Source organism: Primulina eburnea, chromosome 9 (assembly GCF_022965805.1).
Source record: "Primulina eburnea isolate SZY01 chromosome 9, ASM2296580v1, whole genome shotgun sequence".
Lineage (NCBI taxonomy): Eukaryota > Viridiplantae > Streptophyta > Magnoliopsida > Lamiales > Gesneriaceae > Primulina > Primulina eburnea.
The window spans coordinates 29,242,124-29,269,685 of NC_133109.1; the positions used below are offsets into that span (position 1 = coordinate 29,242,124).

Here is a 27,562-nt window from a genome sequence, read left to right on the forward strand (position 1 = left end):
CCATTTTTAGGCCATGATATTCGAACTATAGGGGGTATATATCCAAGAGTTCACTACGCAAAATTCCAGTGGGTTAAAAAGAAAACTATTAGAATAGGATATTTGTAATGAAGTCCAATTATTACACGATATACCCACAAATAACAGATCATAAACCAGGGAATCAACAAGACAAGATAGATCACCCCAAAACACATTTTCCTATACCCCTTCATTACCATATTCAACGCATAAATTTTACAAAAGTCTGAGAAAAATTTACCCAGCGCGTATTCTATCCAACGTGTCTACACTCTTCCGAGCTCTTTCCCCTTTATGGTCGAGACTTTTCCGTCCCTTCTCCATGCAGTCAACGCTTCTCCGCGACCTTTCCAACATTTCGAATGCCCTTAATTTATCGAGCTTGTCACCATTGTTTGAATGAGTTTTCAATCTCTCGGGTTTTTCTGTACTAAGTCTGGGTTTTTCTCTCCTGTCAGTGCTCTTTCTTGGAACATCAAATAAATCTGTACTCTTTCTAGATGGCTCAAACTGGTCTGTGCTTTTTCTAGCACTGATTCTGTGTGAAGTTGACCTATCCACGGTTGCCACAAACTTCTTCAAATGTCTGATGTACTCTGGGTAGAGTTCTAGATCACAGTGATTTCCTCCTTCAATCCATAAGGGTTCGTATTTCTCCTTACACAGTTCCCAGAGCTGCTTACCATGTGAAAAATCAACTACTTCATCCGCGGTTCCCTGCACACGCAAAATTGGTTAAATCATGTGAACTAGCAAGCTAATAATGCCTCTGGTGTTAAATTAAAAGTTGTGATTGATTCACTTACATGAATAACAAGAACAGGACAATTAACGAGAGGGATTTTATCAATGTTCTGCAATATGACAAAGCAACAAATATCGAGTAGAGATATTAAGACACAAATTTTTCATCCAAGAGATTATTAAAGACTGAAGACAGAGAGAGAGACTGTACCTTGTAGATGTCAAACCAGTAAGTACGCTTAACAGGATACATGACTCTCACTCCTGAGAGTATAGGACTATGCAACACAACAGCTCTTAACCTAGGCAACCGAGCTGCAAGTTCCAAAGTCGGTCCGCTTCCAACAGATTGACCATATAGAATAACATCTTCCTGTTTAGTTCCATAGCTCTCCTCAAGACACTTAAACACCGCGTCAATATCTCCATAAGTATTCTGCTCGCTGGGCTACAAACATGATAACCACACTGTAGATTTTATTCTAGAGGTTCGGCAAGTAAACTACAGTCGTATGATCCCAAAACTGAAAAAAAGTTGAATGACGTAATACACACCTTCCCAGATGACTGGCCATATCCAGAGTAATCATACCTGAACAAATTACAGAAGCATCACAAATATAATTTGTTTTCAGCTAAAAAACAGCTTTCATGAAATCTTATTTATGAAAACATAAAGGATGGGGACGATTCAGGATTATGTCTCTCAAATGTAACGAATGTTAACAAGCAGCCACAATATTTCACACTCGCAACATGATGAAGAAAATACTTGAAGCATGTGATAAATGATAATGTTCAAGGATTTGCTTTCGAGCAGGCTCGTCGTGGCAATCCACTAAAATGCAAACTGAGGTCGATTTGGTTGCCAAAATCTTTAATATCATCAACGACGACAACAAACTATGAAAATGGAACTATAGTCAAATCTATAGATGAAATGTCATCAAATAGTGGACCACTTGAGCTTTCAAGCAATCGGACCGTAATAATTAAACGCACAACCAATTATGGTCTTTCCATCAGCTAGACATACAGATCATTTTCCAGAAACACAATAGATTTGCCAATCAAACTAGGGCCGCCTTTGAAAAACTAAAAATTGACTCATTTTAATACCAATTCAGTTTCATTAAACTTCGCTAAAAACCAATGAAGCTGAGTAGTTCATCAACAAAATTCAAAGATCAATTAACTATCAAGCCAATTAATGTCTCCAACCTGCTTCCAGCTTTCAAATAGATGCAGCAATTGAATATTAAATAACACCAATGAGGTTGCCAAGCTCCATCAACTAAAATTGAACAGGGAAACTGTGTTGCACATGTTTAGATGTTACTTTCACCAATCACCAACTAATAAAAACTGACACAACGCCTTCCTCCTCTGTCTCTCTCTTCATTTAACAGAGATTCAAAATTGCAAACAAATAGCTCTTCAACATATTGCATGTGCTGCAGACAATCATTTGATTTTTATCATATCTATGTTAATTAGTGCATTTCTCGATGAAGTGCATCATATCTATATTTTACCATCCAATCTTTAATCAGCCTGCCTCATCACAGTTGATATCCGCAGTAAAATTCAACCTTTGATCAAAAACATCATTCAGCTCCGAGAAACTTCGGAGAGCTTATTCTATAGTCCACAATTGCAAATCAAATGCAGTCGATTCTAACATGACATAATCAGAAACCCCACGAAAAAATGATCTACCGTCACAGATACTCTTCTTACTACTACCAGTCTACCACAGTGACCAAACTACGATAAATCCAAAGTCAATCCGAAATATAGCTGATACCACTTCATAAACATAGAAAAATAACATGAACGAACAAAATCCAAAGCTTCACAACCATGATAGCAATCGCAAACCCAAAGGAAAAGCATAGCAGCAACACAACTAGAGAATCTCAAAATTACCCGATCAAATTGACACGCAAGTGAATACTGAGCTCAATAAAAAGTTCATACATCTGCCCCAGATCAGCGGCATTGCCATGGGAATAGAGAAGCGTAGAACTAGCCATCGGATACCTCACGTAAACGGCCACGATCTCCGTACCGCGCCGCGTATGCAGCCTCATAATCTCCACGTTTTCCCGGTGTGGAAACGGGCTCAACAACAGCAGACCCGTCCCTTCATCGTTCACCACCCTGTAAGACGGCGGATTGGGAGGAAAGAAAGCGAATTTTGCTGCCATTGACGACGTCATCCCACCCATGATCGATTATCCCACTTCACAGAAACCTTCCGTCCCAGACTTGGGTTTCTTTCTGTTTGATGAGCTCCAGCTGACACGTAACAGCTGCCGCAGACAGCGAGATGAAGAGGGTGTCTAAGAATACCGTTACAATAGAAGTAAAGTGAAAGGGAGTGCAGGTAGGAAAAGTGTAGATGGAGAAATCAAACAATAATGGAAGTGGGGAAGCCGAAAGGGGAAAGTATGCCCATGTGGAGAGAGGGAAAAACTTTCCTGGCGTTGACGCCTGGAACATGTTTGTATTATTGTCCATACGAGAATCGAAAAGGACGCGAGTGGGCGCGCGCAAAACTTCCCCGATTTCCTTCTCCCTGTTCTTATTTTCTTTGTGGGTTTGGTTGCCGCTGTGCCCCACTTTTCAAATATTTATTCCATAATATTTTCATTTGACCAAAATTACATAATTCCAGTGTTATTTCCGGAATAAAAGCAGCCAACTTTTGAATTAGGTAACATTTTATGGTATTTAATTTAAATAAAATAAAGACTGGTTTAAAATTGAAATTTGGGTGAATCCAGTATTCCCCTAAGTTAGAGTGGAGGAGTTGCGCTGTGCCGGTTTCCTAGGTTTGAGAATGAACGTAAACAAGTGGATTTATTTACATGAGATGTTATTGAGTTGAATTCGATTTCATTCAGTCTCCAAGTCGATCTTATATCGTGCATCATTCTCAGTAAAACATAATCCTCTTGTAAGTTTAGATTTTGTGGTCGAATTCAAATCGCTTGCGCGAATAAAGAAAGCGAGGAGGGGGGATTTTCCTTTCTCATCATATTTAGCATGTATGATTGAGAAAAGGCATGTTCAGATGCTAAGCTTCAACAACATTATTCCATACAAAGTAAAAGTAAACCAAAGCAGGCAAGAGGCATGTGCAAAGGAAAGGACCCAATTTTCCGGTGTCCGTGTCCATTATGATGATGGCTCGTGCTAATTGGATTGATTGAGAATGATTGGTGAAAGAGTAGGTATCAAGGGATCTAGCCAGCTCTCACTAAAAGTCATACCTCCATTATATAACAAACAAATGTCAACAAAGTTTCTTACTTTATTTGTTATTTAAATGGTTGGTTCCCTTTGTTGTATTGTTCTGAGAAGTTATCTGTATCAAATAAGTGGGTCAAAATGAAAATAAATCATTTTCTCTGTTTCTTATTCACAACGGTGTCATGATCCTCTGATGGATCAGCATCATGTATAAGCGAAAGAACGAATGGTTCTTCTCGACGCAATTATAGAGCATTTCACCTCTTGAATAGACATTTCAGTTTCCAAAATTTGCCAACCGAAGCTTCATAATTTATCAAACCAGGCATGTTCAAGTTGGTCTGGCAAAATAGGTAAGGTTCATACTTCCATACAAAAAAGAGAGCAAAAAAGAAAATAAAACCAACGGAAACAATTGAGACGTGGTAAAGCTTCACCATCAGCTCCATATTTTGCTTTCATCACAAAGTTTATTTAGGCAAATGATACATTCCAGGAGTATGATACAACAGGCCGGAAAACAATTGTAAAAGACAAAGTAATAATGCGCAGTTAAAGCAAAGCACATACCATTTAAAAGAAGCCATAAAAAATTGTGAGACAGCCCATTTATCTTCCTTGTCCACACGTATTTTCAACTGGGCATATTTCTTTGGAGCCCCCATCAGCCAAATAGGTTGTATCAGGCATAAGTTTTAAGGAAAATACCAGAAAAAATTGCACAATTTTCACATTATCCTGTTCTTGAATTATTTCACCCTCCATGATACAAATGGAACTGGGATACGCTCGAGACATCTATATTTGAAAATTTTGATTAAATAAACCATAAAGAACGAATTCTTGGTGACCCCACCAGGCACCAGCTTTGCCCGATGGATGAACCAAAAAGTGAATCTAAACAATTGAATATGTCCAAATCGATCATCCACGACCCAATTCAAACCAGCTGGTTAGATTTGAAACTCAGGAACATATGCTAAAACGCAGTCTGAAACGATTCAATCATCACTTGATCAATAAGTATTTTGTGAAAAATTCAAAGAACGAAGAATATTCAAATCATCAAATATTATTAAACAGCCACCCGCACATTCAACCAGCAGCCCAGCACCAACAATTACCTTCTTCATGATAAAATGTAAATGATTGTTGATGTTCTTCGCCAATCATGTTATAATTTGAAGAAAAAAATAGGAGAAATACAATCATTTTCCCAGGATATAGAATCGACAAAAAGCTGCAGTAACTCACCAGTTGAGTAAACCTAATGCATTATAATAACCAAAACTACGTTTTCCTCCTCAAACGCTTTCTCAGCTTCCTCAACTTGTGCTTGTTCATCTTCTTCTTCCTCTTCTTCTTCACGCTATCAGCCCTAATGGTACGAGAATCTTCATCATCAGCAGCGACATTATCGAGCTCCGATCGAAATGGGATGGTTGTAGAACCCGGATTGAGAAGAAATTCAAAAGCAAACCCAGGGTAGAAACTTGGATCGCTAAACCGAGTTCCTTCTATATCTTCCGCCCGATTACGGTCGAAGAAGGGGAATTGATTGATGGGTTTGGTGATTTGGGGGACTTGAGTCAACACCAACGGCGTTGGTAATGGAATTTGCGCTTTGTGGAAATAATTGATGATTCTACCGCTTGGATTCGATTGATTTCTGGATAATCTTTGCAAACCTGACGCAGCCATGTTTGAAGTGAAACTTTTTACCGGATCGATCCGTCGTTCGGTAAAATGGAAGGGGGCAAGATTTCGCTGATTAGGGCTTCGGATGATTCAGGATTGGATCCACAGGTGACGTCACTGTCTTCCAGAGTCGCGAGCGCGATTTTGCTTCATTGCAATCTAAGACAAAAATCGTAATACATAACTATCGTAGGACCAAATTCATTTAGCAAACATATTGAGTTAATATCATCATTTGATAAACGTAGATAAAGAAATAATACGAACTATTATTCTTCTATAACAATATATTAAATTATATAATTCAATTTTTTTACAAAATTCTTTTGTTTTTAAGTTAATTATTCAGACATTGACTTGTCCAATATTTGCCAAGATTTAAAAAAAATGTCCTGATTAGACAAGATTTACCAACTAGTCAATTTGATTGTGTTTCTTTTGTTATTTGAACTTTAACTTGAACATTTTTTTCTGATTTAAACTAAAATATGTAAGGTATATTATGAACACTAGCCATCGAGGCACACGCGTTGCGTGTGTCATGAATATATTGAGCTAATATATTAAACATTCATGATATTATTACACCATGACATCGAAATATTTTGTACTTGAATCATGAAAGACAATGTATTTTAAAGTTTAAATAAATTGTGATCGAGAACCAGACAAACTTCTTGCATGGGTCGAGATAAGTTAGCTTTTAGGTTTTGACATATCGGGGTCGTTAACGGATGGGTCTCGGTCGAATGCATGCATACACCAATGTAGAGATGTGGATTCTGGATAGTGCATGTGATTCTGTTAACCTTGATAAACATGCAAAGTACATGTAACATTTATATATATTCAGCCACTGCACACCAATCAACATAAATTTAAAACATGTGTTGGAGGCAAAAACACAAATTTTCAACTTAATTCCTTTTTTTAGCCGCTCTTCATTTTTACTTGAGGTATTTATAGCATGGCCGACCTTTGATAGGTAAAAGTCATGCTCGCTCTTAGCAGCAGAGAGTTCCAATGCCAGTTTCAGCTCTCGAGTCGCATTCTGGATTGCTGCAAACGTTCAAGTGTCTTAGCTCACTTCATGAAAAGCTTACAGATTGTAACACATCAGAATATTAGAGTGCCTATCTCTTGAGTAAGATCATCCCACTTGAATTTGCTCAAGTATTTGATATTCCAAATATCATAATAGAAGGATGACATTTTCCTGCCACCTGAACCAGAATGTGTGAAGTGCCAAACACTAAAGTGATACTCCTAATACAAGACATTTAACAAAATCCACGAAATTGAATTGAATGCTAAAGAAACACGATATCTGTTGGGAAAAAACAAGGGAAAAATAAACCATCAGTCCATCACCATTCGAGCCCCTAAATCACCGGAGCCCGAAACAGCTGCTTTGACTAGCAATGCATTACTGCAATTTTCATTTAGAAACCGTTTCAAGCGTTAAAAAAATATCAGGAAATGATTTCGTGTAAAAAATCAAGTATGGCTACAACTTTTACTGGTGCAGGATACTATTCTCAACCAGATATAGTAGAACAGAGAAAAGTCAACAGCTTAAAAGAGAGAGAAACTATTCTGTTCAACATACCAATTTGTTCACCATTTAACATATTTGCTACCTTCGTCACCACCCCCTTCTCAGTGAACTCGACATTGAGAAAAAAGCAGATCAATTTTACTGGTCTTGGAAGCTATCCGAACAAAAAAAAAGAAGTGAAAAAGCATCCAATTTAAGACCAAACTTTGAATTAGGCATGCTTGTTGGTTTGTTGCTGTTGGGTCGATAAATTAGAGGATATTATTATTGATTTTGTGCTTCAGTAATATCAATTAATTTGAGAGTGCAGTCTTATCCTTTTAGTGGAATAGAATAAGATTAATAAATTATTTTGATAAATCATGAGTTGATTGGATCAAATTAATTTATTGGAGCTTAATTTAATTGAATCCGATCAGGTCCCTTTGGTGGCTCTAATATAAACTCGGATAAATTATATGAGTTATAATTTATGGTATATGTGGGATAAAATTATCTAGACAGAATTATACATGGAAGTTTATCAGCTAATCTTCTAGATATGGTATAATATATTCTGTCCATTTAAATTTATATTTTAAAAGATATTCTAGTTATCTTTTTGTTACAAGATATCACAAATATATCTTATATATGTGATATTGTAACTTGTGACCACAACACAATCCTACGTTTAGAGTTTGAGAGAACACCAGAGAAGGCTTGGAGGTTTGGAGCGTAGATCCAGTGCAGAGGAAGATCGTTAACATGCTTCAAGGGTAATCTCTAAATTCATGTGTATTGTAATTAATTAATTCGTGTTAAAATACGTAGAACAATCGATCCTGTGAGGAAGAGAAGATTGAAATCACAAGAAACTAATTTTTGTGATCCGATCTTCTCGATCTTGGCTAACATATGGTATCAGAGCCACGGGTTTTGATATTGTTTTGCGTATTTCGAATTAATTAATTATTTATGCATGTTTTAGTTTAAAGCGGTGTTAGATTTATGTGATTATGGTTTGAATGAATGATTTATTTAATTTTTGAACGGTTTATGTCCTTAGTTTTTTGGTGAAATTGTATTTCGTATTTTCGAGTCTGTAACCAAGGGGGTGGATTACGACTCCATGTTTCCCCTTGTTATTTTCGTGCAATTTTTATTGTATTTTTCGGATTTAGGCTTTTCGGTTACTGTTTAAAGAACTGGAGGTCCGGATGCAATTCAATTGAAACTACAAGGGCTACACGTAAATTTCGGCCAAATAATTCCAGGGACCAGAGTTCATCTTCTTCAATTCGTAAGGGGCCTGTTCTGCAATTTCCGAAATCCACCATGAAAAGCAAATCTAGATCGCGTAATCAGAGGCACGCGGCTGCGAGGAAGAGGGATGAACGCGAAGGTGATTTACGGTCCATCTCATGCGTCGTTTTTCACGTTGGAGAGGGCGCGATTGAGATGCGAAAATCGCCATTTTCTTTGCGCTGGATCTGGAAAATCGGGCATCTATTTTCGGTTTCGAAATGGATTTGGTGTCTCGGTGATTTACCAGTGACCGGCGCGGTGGAGATCTTCAATTTCGCACGTTTCCGGCGACTCCAGCGGCAGCGCGGCGGCGGCAATTTTTTTAGGGTTGCAGAAGACGGGTCGCGGGCTCGGGTCATGGTTTCGGGTCGGATCCGGGCGATTTTTTTGTATTGAAGATGGTTCGCGGGTTCTGGGTCACGGGTTCGGCTTTCGGGTCATGAGCTTTCGGGTCGTGGGCCAAGGCAGATTGCTGGGTTTACTACTTGGGCTGAAATTTTTTAAATTGAAGTATTGGACCAATTTTGGGCTCAATTAGATCTTTAATTTTATTGTGTCTAGGATGGGCCATAAATTTGTTCTTGATTAATTATTATTTATATTTGTCATTCATGTATCATGCCATGTAGATTGCATAAACACCGCTTTAGGTTCCATATTGTCATGCATAAAATTTTATTTATTCTATTTTTGAGAATAAATATTTTGATTAATAATTGAACTATTTTAAGAGTTAAAATAGTCATGATTTTATTAATCGGATAAAACCAAAAATTAATTTAAATATTAAGTGTGAGAGGGTATATTTTAAATAATCCCACGGTCTCCCTTATAAGTCCATTAGTAAGAATATATGTATGCCTCGTGCCAATTTTATTGGTCTCCCTATAGGAGGGCTGCATTGCTTCAGTTACTTGATTGGACTCCTTATTATAATTATTTTATAGTAAAATTAATTGTGACCACCCTATAGGTGACATAATTAATTTGGTACTTGATAAATAATTAATTTAAGGATATACACTTAAATCAATAATATTGTGAGAATTTCCTATAGAATAATTTTACAATATCTTTTGATGGCCAAAATCAAGCGATTCTAAATTGATATTACATGAGTTGCTAGATATATTGAATTTAGTGGGAGGGTCCCAGCCTAGCTATAAATAACATGTTTTTTCCTAAAGAAAAAATTATGTATTTTGGAGTTTTAGGTAATTTGTTGTGTTGTAGTAGTTTTGGGATCTACAAATGCATTTCATGCATAACACGTAATTTTATTTATTGCATTGCTCATTTAAATTTATTTTAATTTCAGAAAAATGTCTGGAAATTCATTGTCTATGATTTTAACCAACAACCAACTAGTCGGAAAAAATTACATTGATTGAAAACGTAATTTATTGATTGTCTTAACTGCGGAGAAACACAAGTTTGTGCTCAATGAACCCTGTCCATTGGTGCCTACGACGGAGTCCACGACAACTCAAAGGCAGGCTTATGATAAGTGGATCAGTTCTGATGAGATGGCCCGTTGCTACATTTTGGTATCCATCTCAAATGTGCTGCAACAGAAACATCAGAACATGGACACTGCTATAAAAATCATGGATAGCCTCCAAGAAATGTTTGAGCATCAAGGACGTCAGGCACGACAAGCAGCCATTCGAACCATTATGAACATGCGCATGAAACCTGGGACGCCCGTGAGAGATCATATGCTTGCATTGATCGCTCAGTTTAATGTGGCTGAGGTGTTAGGGGCTGAAATCAAATCAGAGACTCAGGTTGACATGGCACTTGAGACTCTCCCTGAGATGTTCTCACAGTTTAAGGTTAGCTATAACATGAATAAGCTAAACATGTCCCTGACTGAGTTGATGAAGGAACTCCAAAATGCTGAAAGTGTTCTTAAGACTAAAACTGGTGATGCATTTGTTGTTGCTTCTGTTGGGCCGTCTTATTCTAAGCCGAAAGGTAAAAATGGGAATAAAAGAAAGAAGCCCAACAAGAAGGGTCCACAACAAAATGAGAAGAAAGTCAAGGTAGATGGCAAGCCTAAGGGAAAATGTTTCCATTGTGGAGAGAAAGGGTCATTGGAAGAGAAACTGCCAAGAATATCTAGCTTCCAAGAAGCAGGGTAGTGGTAAGTTATCTTTTATTGAGTCTTGTTTAGTGGTTGATTCTACTGATACTTGGATTGTAGATTCTGGAGCCACTAATCATATATGCAATACTTTGCAGGGGTTCCAAGTAACCAGAAGCCTCAATGAAGGGGAACATACTCTAAGAGTTGGCACAGGGGCTGTGGTGTCTGCAAAAGCTGTTGGAATTGTTTATCTTTATTTTTCGAATAATAAACATTTGGTTTTAAGACATTGTTATTATGTTCCGGAGATTACTAGAAATTTGATTTCTGTTGCTTTATTGTTTAGACAAGGATATTATGTCCATTTTTCACAAATGGTGGTTGATATTACCTTGAATAAAGCCATTATTTGCAAGGGACATTTGAATAACGATTTATATGTCTTAAAACAAGATGACAGCTCTTTGCATCACATTGAATCCAACAAACGAATTAAATTGTCTCCCACTAATGAAACTTATTTGTCGCACTTGAGACTTGGTCATATCAACCTTAATAGAATTCAACGGTTGGTAAAGGATGGTCCTTTAAGTAATTTAAAGGTGGAATCCTTGCCTGTATGTGATTCCTGTTTGGAAGGCAAGATGACTAAGAGGTCTTTTAAATCTAAAGGACATAGAGCCAATGAAGTTTTGGAATTAGTGCACACTGATGTATGTGGACCAATTAGTGTACAAGCTAGAGGAGGATTTGAGTATTTCATCACCTTCACTGATGATTACTCTAGATACGGTTATGTTTACCTAATGTCCCATAAATCTGAATCTTTTGAATCTTTTGATGAATTCAGAAATGAAGTGGAAAAACAATTAGGTAAGAGTATAAAAACACTTCGATCAGACAGAGGTGGCGAGTATCTGTCCAATGACTTTAGAACATACTTATCAGATAATGGGATCATATCCCAATTGAGCGCACCAGCTACACCTCAGCAGAATGGTGTCTCTGAAAGGAGAAATAGGACTTTGTTGGACATGGTTAGGTCCATGCTAAGTTTCTCTAAGCTCAGTACATCCTTTTGGGGATATGCTATCCAAACTGCAATATACTTATTGAACATGGTTCCTTCTAAGTCTGTCTCTAAGACACCTCTTGAATTGTGGAATGGGCGCGTGCCTAATCTAAGACATATTTGGATATGGGGATGTCATGCTTATGTGCTAAAGAGAAAGACGGATAAAATGGAACCTAGATCAGAATTATGCATGTTTGTTGGATATCCTAAGGGAACAAGAGGATATTACTTCTATAGTCCTCAAGACAAGAAGGTATTTGTAAGTACAAATGCAATCTTCTTAGAGGACAAGCACATAGAAGAGAGTGAATCAAAGAGTAAGGTTCTTTTGGAAGAGATTACTGAATCATCTACTCCAGAGATCCGCACTGAACCTACTCAGTTTGAATTCACATTTCTACCATCATTAACCACTGGTTTCCAAACAAATGAAGTGGTAGAAAACATTGGTTCCAATGATCGGTCACCCCATCATATCCAAATGGAGAATGAAGGAAATGATCAAGAAGAGAACTTAAGACAACGACAATCAATTCCAATCAACCAAGAACCTCCACAGCTTAGACGTAGTGGGAGGGTCATTCGACAACCTTCTAGATACTTGCTCTATGGAGAATCGTTTGATGCGGTTTCCATTGAACAAGAGGAGGATCCCATCACGTACAAAGAAGCTATGGAGGATGTTGACGCTGACCAATGGAGGAGTGCCATGGAATCAGAAATGAGATCCATGTACATTAACTCCGTCTGGGTTCTTGTAGACATTCCTGAAGGTGTGAGACCTATAGGGTGTAAGTGGGTCTACAAGAGAAAGAGAGGAATAGACGGAAAAATAGAGACCTTTAAGGCTAGATTGGTAGCCAAAGGTTTTAGCCAACGAGAAGGAATCGATTACGATGAAACCTTCTCACCTGTGGCTATGATAAAGTCTATTCAGATTCTCTTATCCATTGCAGCTCATTTTGATTATGAGGGGTGGCAAATGGATGTCAAGACAGCATTTCTTAATGGAAATCTTGACGAAACCATTTATATGGTACAACCAGACGGTTTTATTCACAACGGTCAAGAGCATAAAGTATGCAAACTGAAAAATTCTATTTAAGCAGGCGTCAAGGTCTTGGAACATCGTTTTTGATCAATCTGTGAAAGATTATGGTTTAGATCAAAATCTTGATGAGCCTTGTGTCTATAAGAAAATTTTGGATGACAAGGTAATTTTTCTTGTGCTATATGTGGATGACATCCTACTTATTGGGAATAATGTAGGGGTGATGACATCTGCTAAAAATTGGTTGTCTCAACAGTTTGACATGAAAGACTTGGGAGAAGCAAGTTATGTTCTAGGTATCCAAATCCTTCGGGATAGGAAGAACAAACGGATTGCTTTATCTCAATCTTCATATATTGATAAAATATTGGTGAGGTATGCAATGCAAAATTCCAAGAAAGGTCAAACACCTTTTAGACATGGAATTCACTTGTCAAAGGACCACAATCCCAAGAATCCAAGTGAAGTGGAATACATGAAGAGAGTTCCTTATGCTTCGGCTGTAGGAAGTCTTATGTATGCTATGCTATGCACTCGACCAGATATTTGTTATGCTGTTGGGATTGTTAGTAGATATCAGTCAAACCCAGGACCAGAGCACTGGATTGCTGTAAAGCATATTCTCAAGTATCTTCGTAGAACTAGAGGGTATATGTTGGTTTACTCGGCTTCAGAGTTGGCACCTGTGGGTTATACTGATTCTGATTTTCAAGCTGATAGAGATTCTCGTAAATCCACATCGGGATCTGTATTCACATTGGGTGGTGGTGCCGTTGTTTGGAGGAGTATCAAGCAATCATGTATTGCTGATTCCACAATGGAAGCGGAGTATGTAGCGGCTTGTGAAGCATCAAAAGAAGCCGTTTGGCTGAAAAAGTTTTTGCTAAGCCTTGAGGTTATTCCTGCTGCATCAAATGCCATTACTTTATATTGTGATAACAGTGGTGCAGTGGCAAATGCAAAAGAACCAAGAAACCATCAGCGTGGAAAACACGTTGAACGAAAATATCACCTAGTGAGGGATATTGTTCAACGAGGAGACGTGACAGTGTGCAAGATAGCATCTGCTGAAAATCTTGCTGATCCTTTCACCAAAAGCTTACCTGCTAGAGCTTTTGAGGAACATATCCAAAATATGGGTGTACTAGACATGACTCATTTACTCTAGGGCAAGTGGGAGGAAAATGTTCGAAAGTATGATGCCCATTGAGTACTTTTGTTATATGTTGATGACATTTTGAAATTAAAATAATCTTCATTTATTTGTTTAAATAAATTTATTTTGAGCAATGCATATGTCCATTGGATTGTTGTATTATTATAAATTGAGTGTTTAAGTCGTTAAACACGGAAAGATTCAATTTATAATTCAATCCAAAGTTTTATTGTCCACGATCGGTAAATAAATAAGGACAAATTATTTTGATAAGATCGTCTCAATTTTATTGAAGCCTATCTTTGGTTTGGTAATAAAATTGAGGATACATTTTGTTGTATTGGACTGGACCACGTGAGATTTGAATTTGATTTGACCATACTAATTCAAAATCACTTGATTGTCGTACATAACACCTTAATCCTGAGCGGATAATGAACTTTGATTACTAACTTGAAGTTCTTTGATACATCAATGAGTGAGACCAAACCATTGGTCAATATCTCGATGTTTTGGGAATCAAAGTGAAATAACAAAGAACATATATTCGTAATATGGAATCTGTCACCTAGTCAATAGGTATGATCATAAACTCACAAGTTCTTCTAAAAGACAGTAAAATCTGAGCTCAGTAGTTCAACATTCTTGTTGAATTAATTATGTGATGTGATCACATGGGACTGTCAAAGAGAAAATTAGGGTTGAGAAGCTATGAATATCTAATATGGGTTATATGGTCATGATACCCTGTTTTAGATGTTTTAATTGATCGACAGGGGTGATATGTTGGGTCGATAAATTAGAGGATATTATTATTGATTTTGTGCTTCAGTAATATCAATTAATTTGAGAGTGCAGTCTTATCCTTTTAGTGGAATAGAATAAGATTAATAAATTATTTTGATAAATCATGAGTTGATTGGATCAAATTAATTTATTGGAGCTTAATTTAATTGAATCCGATCAGGTCCCTTTGGTGGCTCTAATATAAACTCGGATAAATTATATGAGTTATAATTTATGGTATATGTGGGATAAAATTATCTAGACAGAATTATACATGGAAGTTTATCAGCTAATCTTCTAGATATGGTATAATATATTCTGTCCATTTAAATTTATATTTTAAAAGATATTCTAGTTATCTTTTTGTTACAAGATATCACAAATATATCTTATATATGTGATATTGTAACTTGTGACCACAACACAATCTTACGTTTAGAGTTTGAGAGAACACCAGAGAAGGCTTGGAGGTTTGGAGCGTAGATCCAGTGCAGAGGAAGATCGTTAACACGCTTCAAGGGTAATCTCTAAATTCATGTGTGTTGTAATTAATTAATTCGTGTTAAAATACGTAGAACAATCGATCATGTGAGGAAGAGAAGATTGAAATCACAAGAAACTAATTTTGTGATCCGATCTTCTCGATCTTGGCTAACAGTTGCTTCTGGTTCTGGTTCCGGGTCTCGTTCCGGATTGGGTGAAGCCGTTAACACTGGATAAAGTTGAGAATTTACTTTCCACCAATCAAAAACATCGAAATTCTTTGTAGTCTCAATATATTGGTTTAGCTAGATAAATTTGGATCTCATTGTAATTTTTTGTTGTCATCAATTTTCCTTTGAACTTTTGTCGTTTCAAACTTTGAAAGAAGTTGAGTGCTCTACTTTTGCTTTTATATGTCGTCCTCTCCTCCGGCTGCGGACTCGGTTCACATTATTCACTAGTATACAAATCAAAAAAATTTTAGAGAGAATGCATGATTGACTTGTTTTGATTGTCAACATTCTTCCGAAAAAATTTAGCAAGATATTCAAAAAAAGCATGTGTAATCCTCCTTGATTTTATCTAGGATCAAGTAATGTTGCTAAACCATGCACAATTGGGATATTCTCCCAATATTTTAAAATTTTGTTTTCCACATTTGAAACAAAATCGTGCATCACTATATTCAATAAATTTATAAAATATATTAAAAATAAAGGTAGAAACATGGTTGAAGTAAAGTAGTTAAAGCCAGAAAATTTCTTGGTTACTTTTAAAAAAAAAAATTAACAAAGAAACACATTTACTCCAAATATTTCAATTATCGTCAATTAGCATTAAAGAGTCTACTGTAATATTATTGTAATATAGAGTAACTAAATCTTGAAAATGTAATAATGATATAAAGAATTACATATAGTTTCAACATAAAGATGAAATTTTTTAAATTTAATTCTGTTTGATTCGTCTAGTGTTTTCCAATCATGTCCATGTCTTCTTTCACGTAATAATTCCTCACATAGTTTGAATTCTTCTATTACAGTGGACATATGCTCATTATAAGCACATTTAACATATAAGTTGATAATATGATATGCACATCTAACATGAAGCAAATTATTATCTAAAATCGGTTTTAGTGAATCTTTAATATATTTAATCGCAATAGTATTGGCACTCACATTATCTAATGTGATCGACATTATTTTATTTTGTATATCATAAATCTGAACAACATTTAAAACATATCTAGCGAAGTGTATGCGTTGTGTGACGATTCTAAATGATCAAGTGCTAAAATTCTTTTTGGCATAGTCCAAATTTCATCAATCAGATGATATGTAACAATATTCATATTTTAAATTAGTCCAAATATCAGTTGTCAAACTAACTCTACAAGAAATATTTGAAAGATGCGATTTTAGTATTTCTTTATATTCTCTATAATTATCAAGGCAATATTTCTTACGCGTGTCTAGAAATATTGTGAAAACCAGGTTGAATAGTACCAGTGAATTCAACAAAACCTTCTTGTTCAGCTATTACAAAAGGTTGACAACATTTGGTAACTGTCACGCCCCAAAACTCATGGTTGACACCGGCATTGTTTAACGATCACACAATCGAAAACAACCAACCTCGTAGCACAGTATAAACCAAACCAGTTTATATATCATAATTTAAACGAAAATAACCATTGTCTTTACAATACCGAAATCCCAAAAACGACAGAGTTTAATGCGAAAACGTTCAACTGAATAAAAATAAGCTTAAACATAAATATAAAGTCTTGATTGTTCACCAGCCCCAAAACTGGTCTGATTCCTCTTCCTCGAGTTATACTCGGGTTTACCTGGGAAGGGTTGTAAGGGGGTGAGTATTTTGAGAATACTCAGCAAGTGGGAGCGAATCGAGCACAATAAAACAACATGCATAATTTCGAAAATTTAAACATTTATCACATGACTTGCATACATAATCCATAGCGCATGCATAACATTGACCAAGCACTGAGATTCATCTACTTTCTATGGTTTACTGATATCAGTCCCTAATTTTTACTCCTCTAAGGGGGCGAAGCCATATAGCGGTTGTACCCCCCACCACATAAGGTTACGTCATGGTTGGGATTGCCACCCATATGCAGTCGACTCCTCACAGTGCTTAAAACCATGTGACAACCAATACAAGAACAAAGAAAAACAGAATTTGTACTCGACTATTTTCGAAAACCGAACACATGCATAATCCGAAAAACAGCCCCGATTACAGTCTATATTGATGAAAAAACGTGGGTGCTCGGCTTCGGGAAGTGGATCATTCTTTGTTCTTGCTCAGACCGCGCTTCGGCTCGATTTCTTGGACGATTTTTGTGCAGAGTTTTGGCTAGGGAGTTGCTGAAAATTTCGAAAATTGCAGCTAGGGATTTCGAAATTGTGGTGTCTTGTGGAGTGGGGGTGATGGCCTATTTATAGGTGAAGGGAAGGGAGTGCATAAATCATGTCCAAACTTGGCCTAAATCTCATAATTTTTGCTCCCAAAATCCATTCCATGATTGAATTATTTGGCTACCTAATTTGTGGGATTTAATCCTTGATTCTTTCCGCATTGCTTGGCTCGAAAATTTTGATGCTAAGTCAAGGGATTTTTGAGCCATCTTGGGTGATTTAGTTTCCAATTTATTTTGTATCTATCCATCTCAATCATAGGCATGTAATCTACTAGGATTTTCGAAAATTTCTAACAATATTCATGCCTTAATTAAAATTTACCTTCCAATTTTCGAAAATTAGCATGCCTTAGTGTAGGTATTGTTGACTTGGCCATAAAGATTTTCCAACAATTATTTCTCATACCATTATCCTATTTAATACAATAATAAAATCTTATGTTAAACCTTCCTTACAATTTATTAATTACATTATCCATAAATTTTCGGTTCTCACGTTAACAAATTTTAGATGGCTTTTCAAGAAATTTCTTTTGTCATTGTGAAAGCTATACCACTTGAAAATTTAATTTGTTGTTGTGTTGGTTCCCTACAGAATGGTTGTAGTACATCAGTTTCAAGTTTATGTACTTTAACTAAATGTTTTTTTTCAAATTGCTGGTACCGCAATAACAACCAGCCTTTTATAAGAAAATATCGTTTTACAAATTTTATATACGGCAAAAGAGTTTTTCGGACTTTTTTGTTCAATATCAAACCGATTAAAACGATTTCAACCGACTAAATCGAACCAAAATTTTGCGATTTCTCTATGAGTTTTTTAGTATTTTTTTAGATAAACAACTTATGGAAGAGCATCCATATGAGATACCATAAATCAATATTTTAACATTTACATAAAAATAAAAAAAAAATAACATATGCATCGGCTACCATTTCCATTCTCTAATTTTAGATTTTATGCACAACAAATCTCTAAATTCAGGGAATGAAATCAATCTCTAAACATAAAATTAATTTTATTTATCAAACGTTCTCTCCTCTCTCTCATATGTTAGAATTTGATAATTTTATATCACATCATCAATCTTATTTTTGAAATAAAAAATTAGTCATTTTTTTTATTTTTTATTAAAATTGAAAAAAAATGATTTTTTGACATAAAATAAAAAATGAAAGTTTCAGGATTATTTTTATCAATTTCGGTTAAACTTTTTAGCTCAAATAAACATTATTACAACCTCAAAAGTTTAAGTTTTGTTTACAAGTTGCAAAATATAACTTGCATAAACATTTTAATATATGGTTTTTACTTCTGTTGGGATCGACTAGGGGAGTAATCGTTGAACTACAATAGCTCGGTTCTTGAAATATTGAACACCGATGAATTAAACCGAGTTTGATTAAAAACCAAGCGGAAGATACTCGAAATAATCCGTCATAGAAACCGATTAAATATTTTGTAAAGCATTTAAAATATAGGCAAGTTGAATGAGAAAAAAATATTTTAGTTGAAGTGTTTTATCAAACACTTGGTGTACAATATTTTGGAATTTGAAGAACACATAAAATGGTTCGACAATGCATCTTTAAAACTATGGAAATGATAAGTAAATGCAATAAACAAATAGACACGAATTTTTTTATGGATGTTCGGAAATTTAAATACTCCTATTTCACCCCTTCTTCCCCTTGGGAAGAATTCACTAGAAGAATTTGATTTATACAATACTTTGTACAAACTCATTCATCTAGGACTTACCCACTGCCTAAACTGAACTCCCACCACTCAAGATTGTAGGCAGCACATCCCAATCAGCATATTGTTTAATGTCTCATATGCAAAGACTACATACACAAGTTTTACGTCTTTGTGCAAAACTCACTCAAGTAATCTTTGAACCTCAACTCTCTTGTATATGTGTGAGTGATCGTGTGTGAGGAATTTATCAGTTACAGTGTACATCTCAAATGCATCCTCACACAAGGGATTGTGCTCTCAACTAGCTGATTTCTTCATACTAACTGCTCATGCTTTGAATCTTCCTCAAAAGCTCCTGTTTGATCTTCACTATGTTGTATTTATAAGCCCCAACAATGATATATACGTTAGACACAAGAATATGACCGTTTGGAAAGTTTCTGTACTGTTTCTGAAATTGCAACGGTCAAATTCAACTTGCTGGACATTTTCCCGACTGGTCAACTCTGATCAACTCAACTGGTCGTTCAATTCAACTGGTCAGCAGCTGTTTCAGTTCAGTTCAGTTGGTCAACTGCTGGTTCAGTTCAGTTCAGTTGGTCAGCAGCTGGTTCAGTTCAGTTGATTGGTCAGCTGCTGGTTCAGTTTCAGCTAGGGGTGTCAAAATGCGACACGACCCGTCAACCCGACACGACCCAACACGAAAAAAATCAGGTTCGGGTTGGGGTTTTTCGGGTTCGGGTTGGGTTCGGGTTTGGTGGATTCGGGTTAGTGCCATGTTAGGCGGGTTTCGGGTTGGGTCGGGTTGGGTCGGGTTGACCTGCGAACTTTTTTTTTTGAAAATATTACCTATATTTTTATATATTGTATGTTTGAACAAAATTTATTGTATATCTATATGATAAATTTTCATCATTTAATATTTATTTTGCATATTTTTATTTTTTTAACAATTTTTTATTTTATTTAGTAAATATACTTTTAACTTTCTACGATTAAACTTTCAAATTTAAATCGAAAATTTTGTTATTATGTGTTTAAATTAAAATATTATTTTTATTTTTATTTTTTTGAAATTTTTTCATTAAATTTTTTAAAAAAAAATTAAAAAAAATCGGGTTAGGCGGGTTATACGGGTTCGTGTTCGGGTTGGGGGTTTTCGGGTTGGGTTCGGGTTGAAAAAAAAATAAAAAAAATTTCGCGGGTTGACCCGAAACCCGACTCAACCCACCCGATTGGCACCCCTAGTTTCAGCTGGTGTGCTGAAATCAGCCTAGCTGATTTCAGTTTGTGCAGAACCAGTAGCTTCATCGTCATTTATTAGCATCGTAAGCTTCTATTCAGACTTTGAGTTCTGAAAATAATTTGTAGATCTTTGTCTTATCTTTCCAACGCATATCTTCATTTCGATAACCGAGCTGAGAGATATGACCAAAATACCGCAGCTGCTCAAACCCAACTGATTGCTGTTTTCGTGTGATCAGTTTGGTAATTGAGCGATCAGTTAGACCATGATAACATCCGATTTTGCCCAACTGACGTGAAATATGACTTGTTCTAAATTGAGTTTTCTGATCAATCCAAGTGGTGGATTGTCATTTAGATCCTCCAGTTGAGAGATATCATCAAAACACCGAAGCTCGCCAGAAATTCAGTTTGTGCAGAATTCGGTTTCAATTTGCTTCTTGTGTTAACAATTTCACACTTCCGTAAATATGTTAAAAACACAATAACAAATTTTGTTAACATCAAAATCAACAGCTTATAATCATTCTAATCGACAATCAAATTAAATATTCATCCAACTTCTATAAATTATTCATTGCTAGCTACCTTTTTCAATCATGCACTAATTCTATAAAACTAAAAAATTAAAATCAGTCACCCAAATAAAGTCAAACCGAAATTCATGATTTGGTTTGGTTTGATTATTAAAAAAATTCATGGTTTGTTTGGTTATAAATTTTGTAAAACTTATGATTTTGTTCGATTTTTTTATCTGAAACCGAACTAAACCGCAATTAATCACATCTTATATATAATTGAACTAGTCATGTCCCAAAATAAATTCGATTTGTGAATAAAAATCGACTATAAAAGGATAAAATAAATTATCTAAAATGAAAGGTGAAACTTTTGGCCACGACAATAATCGAACTTCAACGACTGAATTGAAGGCGTAATGAATGCAATGAAAAATCTGTCGCGTCAATATCTCAAATTAATTTCCTGAAGAAGAGACAAATTAATTAGTGTACATTTATATAAATTAGACATCGAAATTTGGCACTCTTTTCACTGGAGTCGTTTTCGTATACATTATATATGTTATCAATATTGTTAGAATATTATTATACATAATATATAATTATAATAATATCAGGAGAGATTGAAATAAATAAATATATAAATAAAACAAAAATAAAATAAAATAAAATAAAATCACTTCTATTGGAAGAGGCTGCAATGAGCTTAGTCACTACAGCTAGATATTCATTGGCATCAAAATCTTCGCCGGAAGAGAAGCCTTGCTAACGGAACATCTACCGGAACATCGTTCCCGGTAAGGAAAGATAAATACTCAAATCAGAAATCGGTTGAGTTGAAACAAATCCCGTACATGGAGGGTGAATTATGATCGATAGACAGATGGAACTCTTAAAAGAGTTAAGAGCATAGGCACATTGGGAGCATAGATAATTGTAAGCATATACATGTAAAATGACAACAATGGAATGCCAACAAGACGATAATAGCACAAAAACATATGAAATTCACATATTTCTAAAATAAATGTGCTCTCCTCATATAGTATATTTTAACATGATAGAACTTGATTTGAGATATTAACATTGTTTAATGAAAATCACATATCTTTAAAATGATGTGATATCTAAACTCTAATGTATTTTCTGGGAATTTAAACAAAAGATCCCGTACCAATAAAAAAATCATTCATCTTATAAACTCGTGATATTTCTTGTTAATTTTCATAACTTTTGTTGAATTTCCGACAAACAACTTGACTCCTTCATTCATGGATACTCATCAATTGTTCACTTTGTTTACAGACACTAACACGATGGATAAGAGGAAATGAGATGTTACCCTAGTGCTAGTGTGGTACCCTAATCATATATCCAAAGATTCACGTCGGTAGAAAGTTGACAGTGTTAATGCGACAAAACATGAGTTATTATATTAAGATAATATCTTTAGAGATAGCTGCGCGTAAGTAAGAAGATATTATAATGTTAATGTGACAAAACAATGAATTTATATTGCTACCCAATTATGAAATCGAATGGTTCACAAAAATTTCAACCCCATCCATTTTTGCATTATTATGCAATGATACTCAACCACTTTCGTACGTCTTCCGATATATCCATTAATATACAAAGCTATTTAAACTTGCAAGAACAAATTAAACTTAATTATGTTTCTTAATATTTAATATATCTTTTTTTCAATTCCGCCGTATGCCACTGAACAAGAATAATAGAAACAAAACATAAATTTTTATACATATTTATCCATTTCATGATTTGAGGAGCAACAATCGTCCCGACCGATCTTATTAAAATTTCGAAAAAATCAGACCATTATAAGATCAAGAAAATCAATCTAGGCCGGGAGAGAATACCTAGTGGACGAAAACCCATTACCGCTGATCTGATCCTTCTGATAAACAAAAGATCGATTACGATAATCAACGGAAGACTTCAACGGGGTTGGAGTGACCTGCATGAACATATAATTCCCAGCAAAAATATCGCCAAAATGGGCTTGGCTCTCCTTCAATCTCTTGCACATCTTGAGACATGCAGCCTTCAAAACCCTAGCTTTTCTGCTCAAGAATCTCCTCAAGCTCGGTATCTTCACCCTCAATCTCCTCCGGACGTGCACCCTTCTGAAGAACCTGTGGTAGCCGGATACTCTCAAGTACCTCCCGAGCACCTTCTCTCTCAGGCCGATATCACGGTCAACGTCTTCGAAAGAGACCTCATGTTTCAGCCTTTCGTAGGAAAGCTTAACAGAACCAGAAGAAGCCATTATTGGTGGTGAAAAGAGACCTCGAAAGTGGGTTGATCTTGACTAGAGGATGGAATGAGGTGAGTGAGAGAGTCAGAAAGGATGATGGGGTGGCATTTTCTTGAATAATTTAATGGCACATTCTTCGTCAATTTGTCTGCGAGGAAGGGAAGTGGTTATTAGGTTGTTGATTTCATTCATTGCTTGAAGAGGTTGCTATAAATGCCACCTAGTGGATTATACGGTGTGGAATAAAATAATAGAGATCAATAAATTCATTACATTTTGTGGACCAAACCGAACATAGATTTTGAAAATTCTATATTATCTATATCCATGCCACAATATTTTTTTAGTCTACAAAATCAAAATATTTCTATAATCGCTCATCCGACTTTCTTACCCCGATTGAATTTCACAAAAAAAAAAATCCTAAAATATATTTTTAATATCCTATGGATAGATCATCAACAAGATTGGGGACCCCCGGCCCATTCCTAACCTAGGTGAGTGGTCTATGATGGATCTCAGGTACCTCCTATAAATACCAGATTTGAGCGTCCAATTCATTCATTCAATATATTGACTTTCAGCAGCACCTTTAGCTGATCTCTCATTATATTCTCAATCTCTGATTTAAGCGTCGGAGGGGATACGCCGGAACACCCTCCCGGGGCCTTTATAATGGTCTTCTTCGTGATTTCAGGCTTAGAGTAAATTCGAGGCCTGCGTTCGGACTCTTAACACCTGCTAGAACCGAACCCTAAATTTTTAGTGAGTATCACTTGGCACCGTCTCTGGGAAGTCTTGAGTTGATACGTAGAGATGGTAGGCCGAAGAGGAAGCAGAACAACTAATTCAGTGTTGTCGCGTCCTCGGATGAGTTCTTGAGGAGTCGGGACGTGAACAAACTTGTCCTGAGACAAGAGCCGAACAACCTCCTCCTAAGACGAGGGCCGAACAACTTTGTCATGATGAGAATGTGGGGAACTTGACCGGCCTGGAACAATTGGACCAACTCATTAACAATACAGTACACAAGGCCATGAACAGGAACCAAGAATCTATGTTTGCCGAAGAACATGCCAATTGCCAGGAACGAGAGGAGAATGCGGAGGGCCGTCAAAGTAGGGTCGAAGAGACGCGACCCCAAGTGGGGAGAATCCGGAGATGGAGGAGATGTGTAGGGAGATAAGAATATTGAGGAAACAATTGGGAAATAGAGCTCTAGCGCTCAAGAAAGAGATTCATTTTTCCCCTGCTATTTTGGAGGAAGGGCTTCCCCCAAGTTTTCGACAGTCAAGTGTGAGAGAGTGTGATGGGTATACAGACAAAGAAGAACACTGAGCAAGATTTGAGAATGCAACTTTGTTACATCAGTATTCAGATGGTGTTAGGTGCAGGGTGTTTCTGGGAACGTTGGTGAGACCAGCCCAGATGTGAGGCCCAAGCTCTTGAGCCCAATTATAACCTTGGCCCAACTTTGTCCTATGTATATAAAACTTATAACCCTTCTCTTTTCTCATTCTACACCACGTTAAAAAAATATAATTCTCTCAACTCTCAACTCTCTCTCAAGTTCTCTTGGAGTCAACCTTAATTTCAATACTAGCAAAAGATTGTAAGTGGAACGTATATTTTCCTGATATGTTATAATATTTATATACATGGTATTTTAAGTTGAATATATGATGGATTGCATGTTGATCATTTTCAACGAATATTTTTTTAATGATGTCTTGATCTTGTTTGTGACCTTGTCTAGTAGGGTAAAACTACACACTTATGATCCAGTCTGGGGAGTTAAGCCAGACATTTATGATCCAATCTGGGGAGTTAAGCCAGATATTATGATCCAATCTGAGGAGTTAAGCCAGATATTTGACATTGATTGTTTTATGTTTTAGATCTACTTGTGAATAAGTTTTCAAGATATGATCTAGTGATAAGAAAAATGTTATAATCTTTCTTTTTAAAACTTGAAGATATGCTCCCTCCAATTACTGAGTGACGACCATATCACTCACCCCTTACATTTCATTTCAGATGAGAATGAGATAGAAGAGCAGAAATCGGCTGAATTTTGGGGATGGTGATTTGGCTAGAAAATTTATGATTCTTTGTTTAGTGTTGACATTTATTTGAATAAGTTGAGCATTGGATTTGCTCATTTTGTTATTGGTTTGTAAGACAATGAATTTGTTGAATAAATTTTACTTTGGAATAAAACCGTTGTTAGGCTTAGCGTTCTTGGTCTATTCAATTATTGAATTCTCAAGAACATTGCCGATTTTCATATCATGCATCTCGGGGCGTGACATTTTAGTGGTATCAGAGCGATATGTTCATGATCTTGATGGGAAATTTAAGTTACCTTAAGAAGATTGAATTTTGATTTAGTAATTCGAAGCTAGATCATGATTAAATTTTATTAATTTAAATTTGTAACTAGTGAGGATAAGAAAAATCAAATTTGGTTAGATGTGATAGGATTCGGTGGTTGATATCTTTGGGATTTAAGGAGTCACACGTGTTCCCTTATTGTATCAAATTCAGTTGAGAACATAAGCATGAGAATTGTTCACGTGGCACTAGGTAGATGTCTTTGGGAGGATAATAATCTCTTATTTTTCTTTTAGTCTTAAAAATAACTTTGACATTATTCCGGAAATTAAAATAACAAACTCAATTATTAAATTTTTGGCTGGATATCAATTGTCGTAATTCGAAGCAGTGGCATATAATATAATTTTTGAGAATATCCCAACAAAAAGAAAAAAAATCATTAAAGATTTGGCAATAACGAATAAAATTAATGATAATAATAATGAAATTTAGTAAATCAAACTACAATTTTGATTGTAGGATAAGATTTTTTTTTAACTGTCTATTAGGATGTGAGATTTTAATAGTTTAGGATAGAATCGAAATTTCACTAAATCTCATCGAATCCATCCAATTTATCAAGAGTGATTTAAATTTAAAATAAAATCAAATCTTTGAAGATAAAGTGTTATCATGATTCAAATTTCAAAGTTGGATTAATCATACCCGATTTACAAGAAAAATATATAATTATAAAGATAATATAAATTAAATTGGATGTCAAGAAATCGAATCTAATCTAATTCTGGAGATCGATTGAACTAGATCGAAGACCATTAAACTATGGGAAGAGGGATTAAATAAAAATAATTAGAAATAAATTATCTAATTATTTAATCGATTAGGAATATAAATAAAATAAAATACGTATACGTATATATTTGACTAAAGGGGATAATTAATTAATTATTCAATAATTGATTAATTGTAATTAATTTATTATTATTTTTTTAATAATAATAATAATAATAATAATAATAATAAAAATAATTAATTAATTAATTAGTTATTAAAAAAAAAAAGAGAAACTCACGCACAACGACAGCAACCATGCAAAACCTTACACATTACTAACTCTAGTTATGATTGTGTACTCTAACGTAACTTGCTTGATACTAATATAGGAAATGTCGATTACTCGTTTTCAGTCTCTCATCCTCACCCTCGAACATGCACTACGAACCAAGACAAGAGAGAATCGCGCACTTCGATGAACCCTGGAACAAACCCGACAGGAGCTAAGAGACCTCAAGGATGAGGTCGAGCACCACCGACATGATGTAGAGCGCTTTGCGTATTACTTAGCCGAGGCCGAGACGACGATCCAGGAAGTTCGGACTACTAACCAAGAGCTAGCTGTTAGATGTGAGGAAGAGAGAAGACAGACCACTATGATGAAAGGCAGGTTTGATCGCTATCAAAGGACATACCTTCAACACCAGTTGGTAGGACAAGTGTCACAACAGCAACCAACCAACCCGGAGGAAGAGGAAGAAGAAGAAGACCCAAACTACGAATCTGTCTGTTATCAACTTTTAAAGTAAGTTTCTTTGTCAGTAAAAATAATGGTCATTTTTCAAAAGCTCTTTTGTGAGTTTTGTTAGAATCGTTGTCCACCAATGATCACTAGCATTTGTGTATAATATCAGATCATTTTTATCTTGAGGAATAACCATTTTTGGAATATTTTCGCAAATTTTTATTGACTAAGTCCATTCGTGTGTTCTTCTGTCCATATAAATCTTGCATCTTTTTTCAACAACGAACTGAACATTTTGCTTTGTT

The 27,562-nt window shown here is 35.6% G+C and overlaps 2 protein-coding genes across 3 annotated transcripts; one reads left to right on the forward strand and one right to left on the reverse strand.

The window, feature by feature from the left end:
* Positions 1-73: 73 nt before the first annotated feature.
* Positions 74-3,390, reverse strand: LOC140841497 (uncharacterized). Of its 2 annotated transcripts, none has more exons than XM_073208982.1 (5): positions 2,746-3,390; positions 1,321-1,357; positions 977-1,213; positions 828-875; positions 74-738 (listed from the first exon to the last, which is right to left on the reverse strand). In XM_073208982.1, exons 1-5 carry the CDS (start codon positions 2,994-2,996, stop codon positions 259-261), a joined length of 1,053 nt encoding a protein of 350 aa, XP_073065083.1. In that variant the 5' UTR covers positions 2,997-3,390; the 3' UTR covers positions 74-258. The 2 variants fall into 2 exon arrangements, with proteins under 2 accessions (XP_073065083.1, XP_073065082.1); XM_073208981.1 differs by having other exon boundaries at positions 2,695-3,383.
* A 6,587-nt stretch (positions 3,391-9,977) lies between these two features.
* LOC140840506 (uncharacterized) lies at positions 9,978-11,052 on the forward strand. The gene is made up of 2 exons (XM_073207693.1): positions 9,978-10,712; positions 10,811-11,052. The coding sequence occupies exon 1, from the start codon at positions 10,093-10,095 to the stop codon at positions 10,708-10,710; it is 618 nt and encodes a 205-aa protein (XP_073063794.1). The 5' UTR covers positions 9,978-10,092; the 3' UTR covers positions 10,711-10,712; positions 10,811-11,052.
* The last annotated feature ends 16,510 nt before the right edge of the window (positions 11,053-27,562 follow it).

Bases quoted from the DNA above. Each gene is read 5' to 3' on its own strand.
- LOC140840506 (XM_073207693.1), top strand. From the start codon at position 10,093: ATGGCCCGTTGCTACATTTTGGTATCCATCTCAAATGTGCTGCAACAG.
- LOC140841497 (XM_073208981.1), bottom strand. From the start codon at position 2,996: ATGGGTGGGATGACGTCGTCAATGGCAGCAAAATTCGCTTTCTTTCCT. The intron at 1,214-1,320 runs GTGTGTATTACG...TCATGTTTGTAG, and splicing joins ATGGCCAGTCATCTGGGAAG to CCCAGCGAGCAGAATACTTA. The intron at 739-827 runs GTAAGTGAATCA...TTGCGTGTGCAG, and splicing joins GTCCTGTTCTTGTTATTCAT to GGAACCGCGGATGAAGTAGT.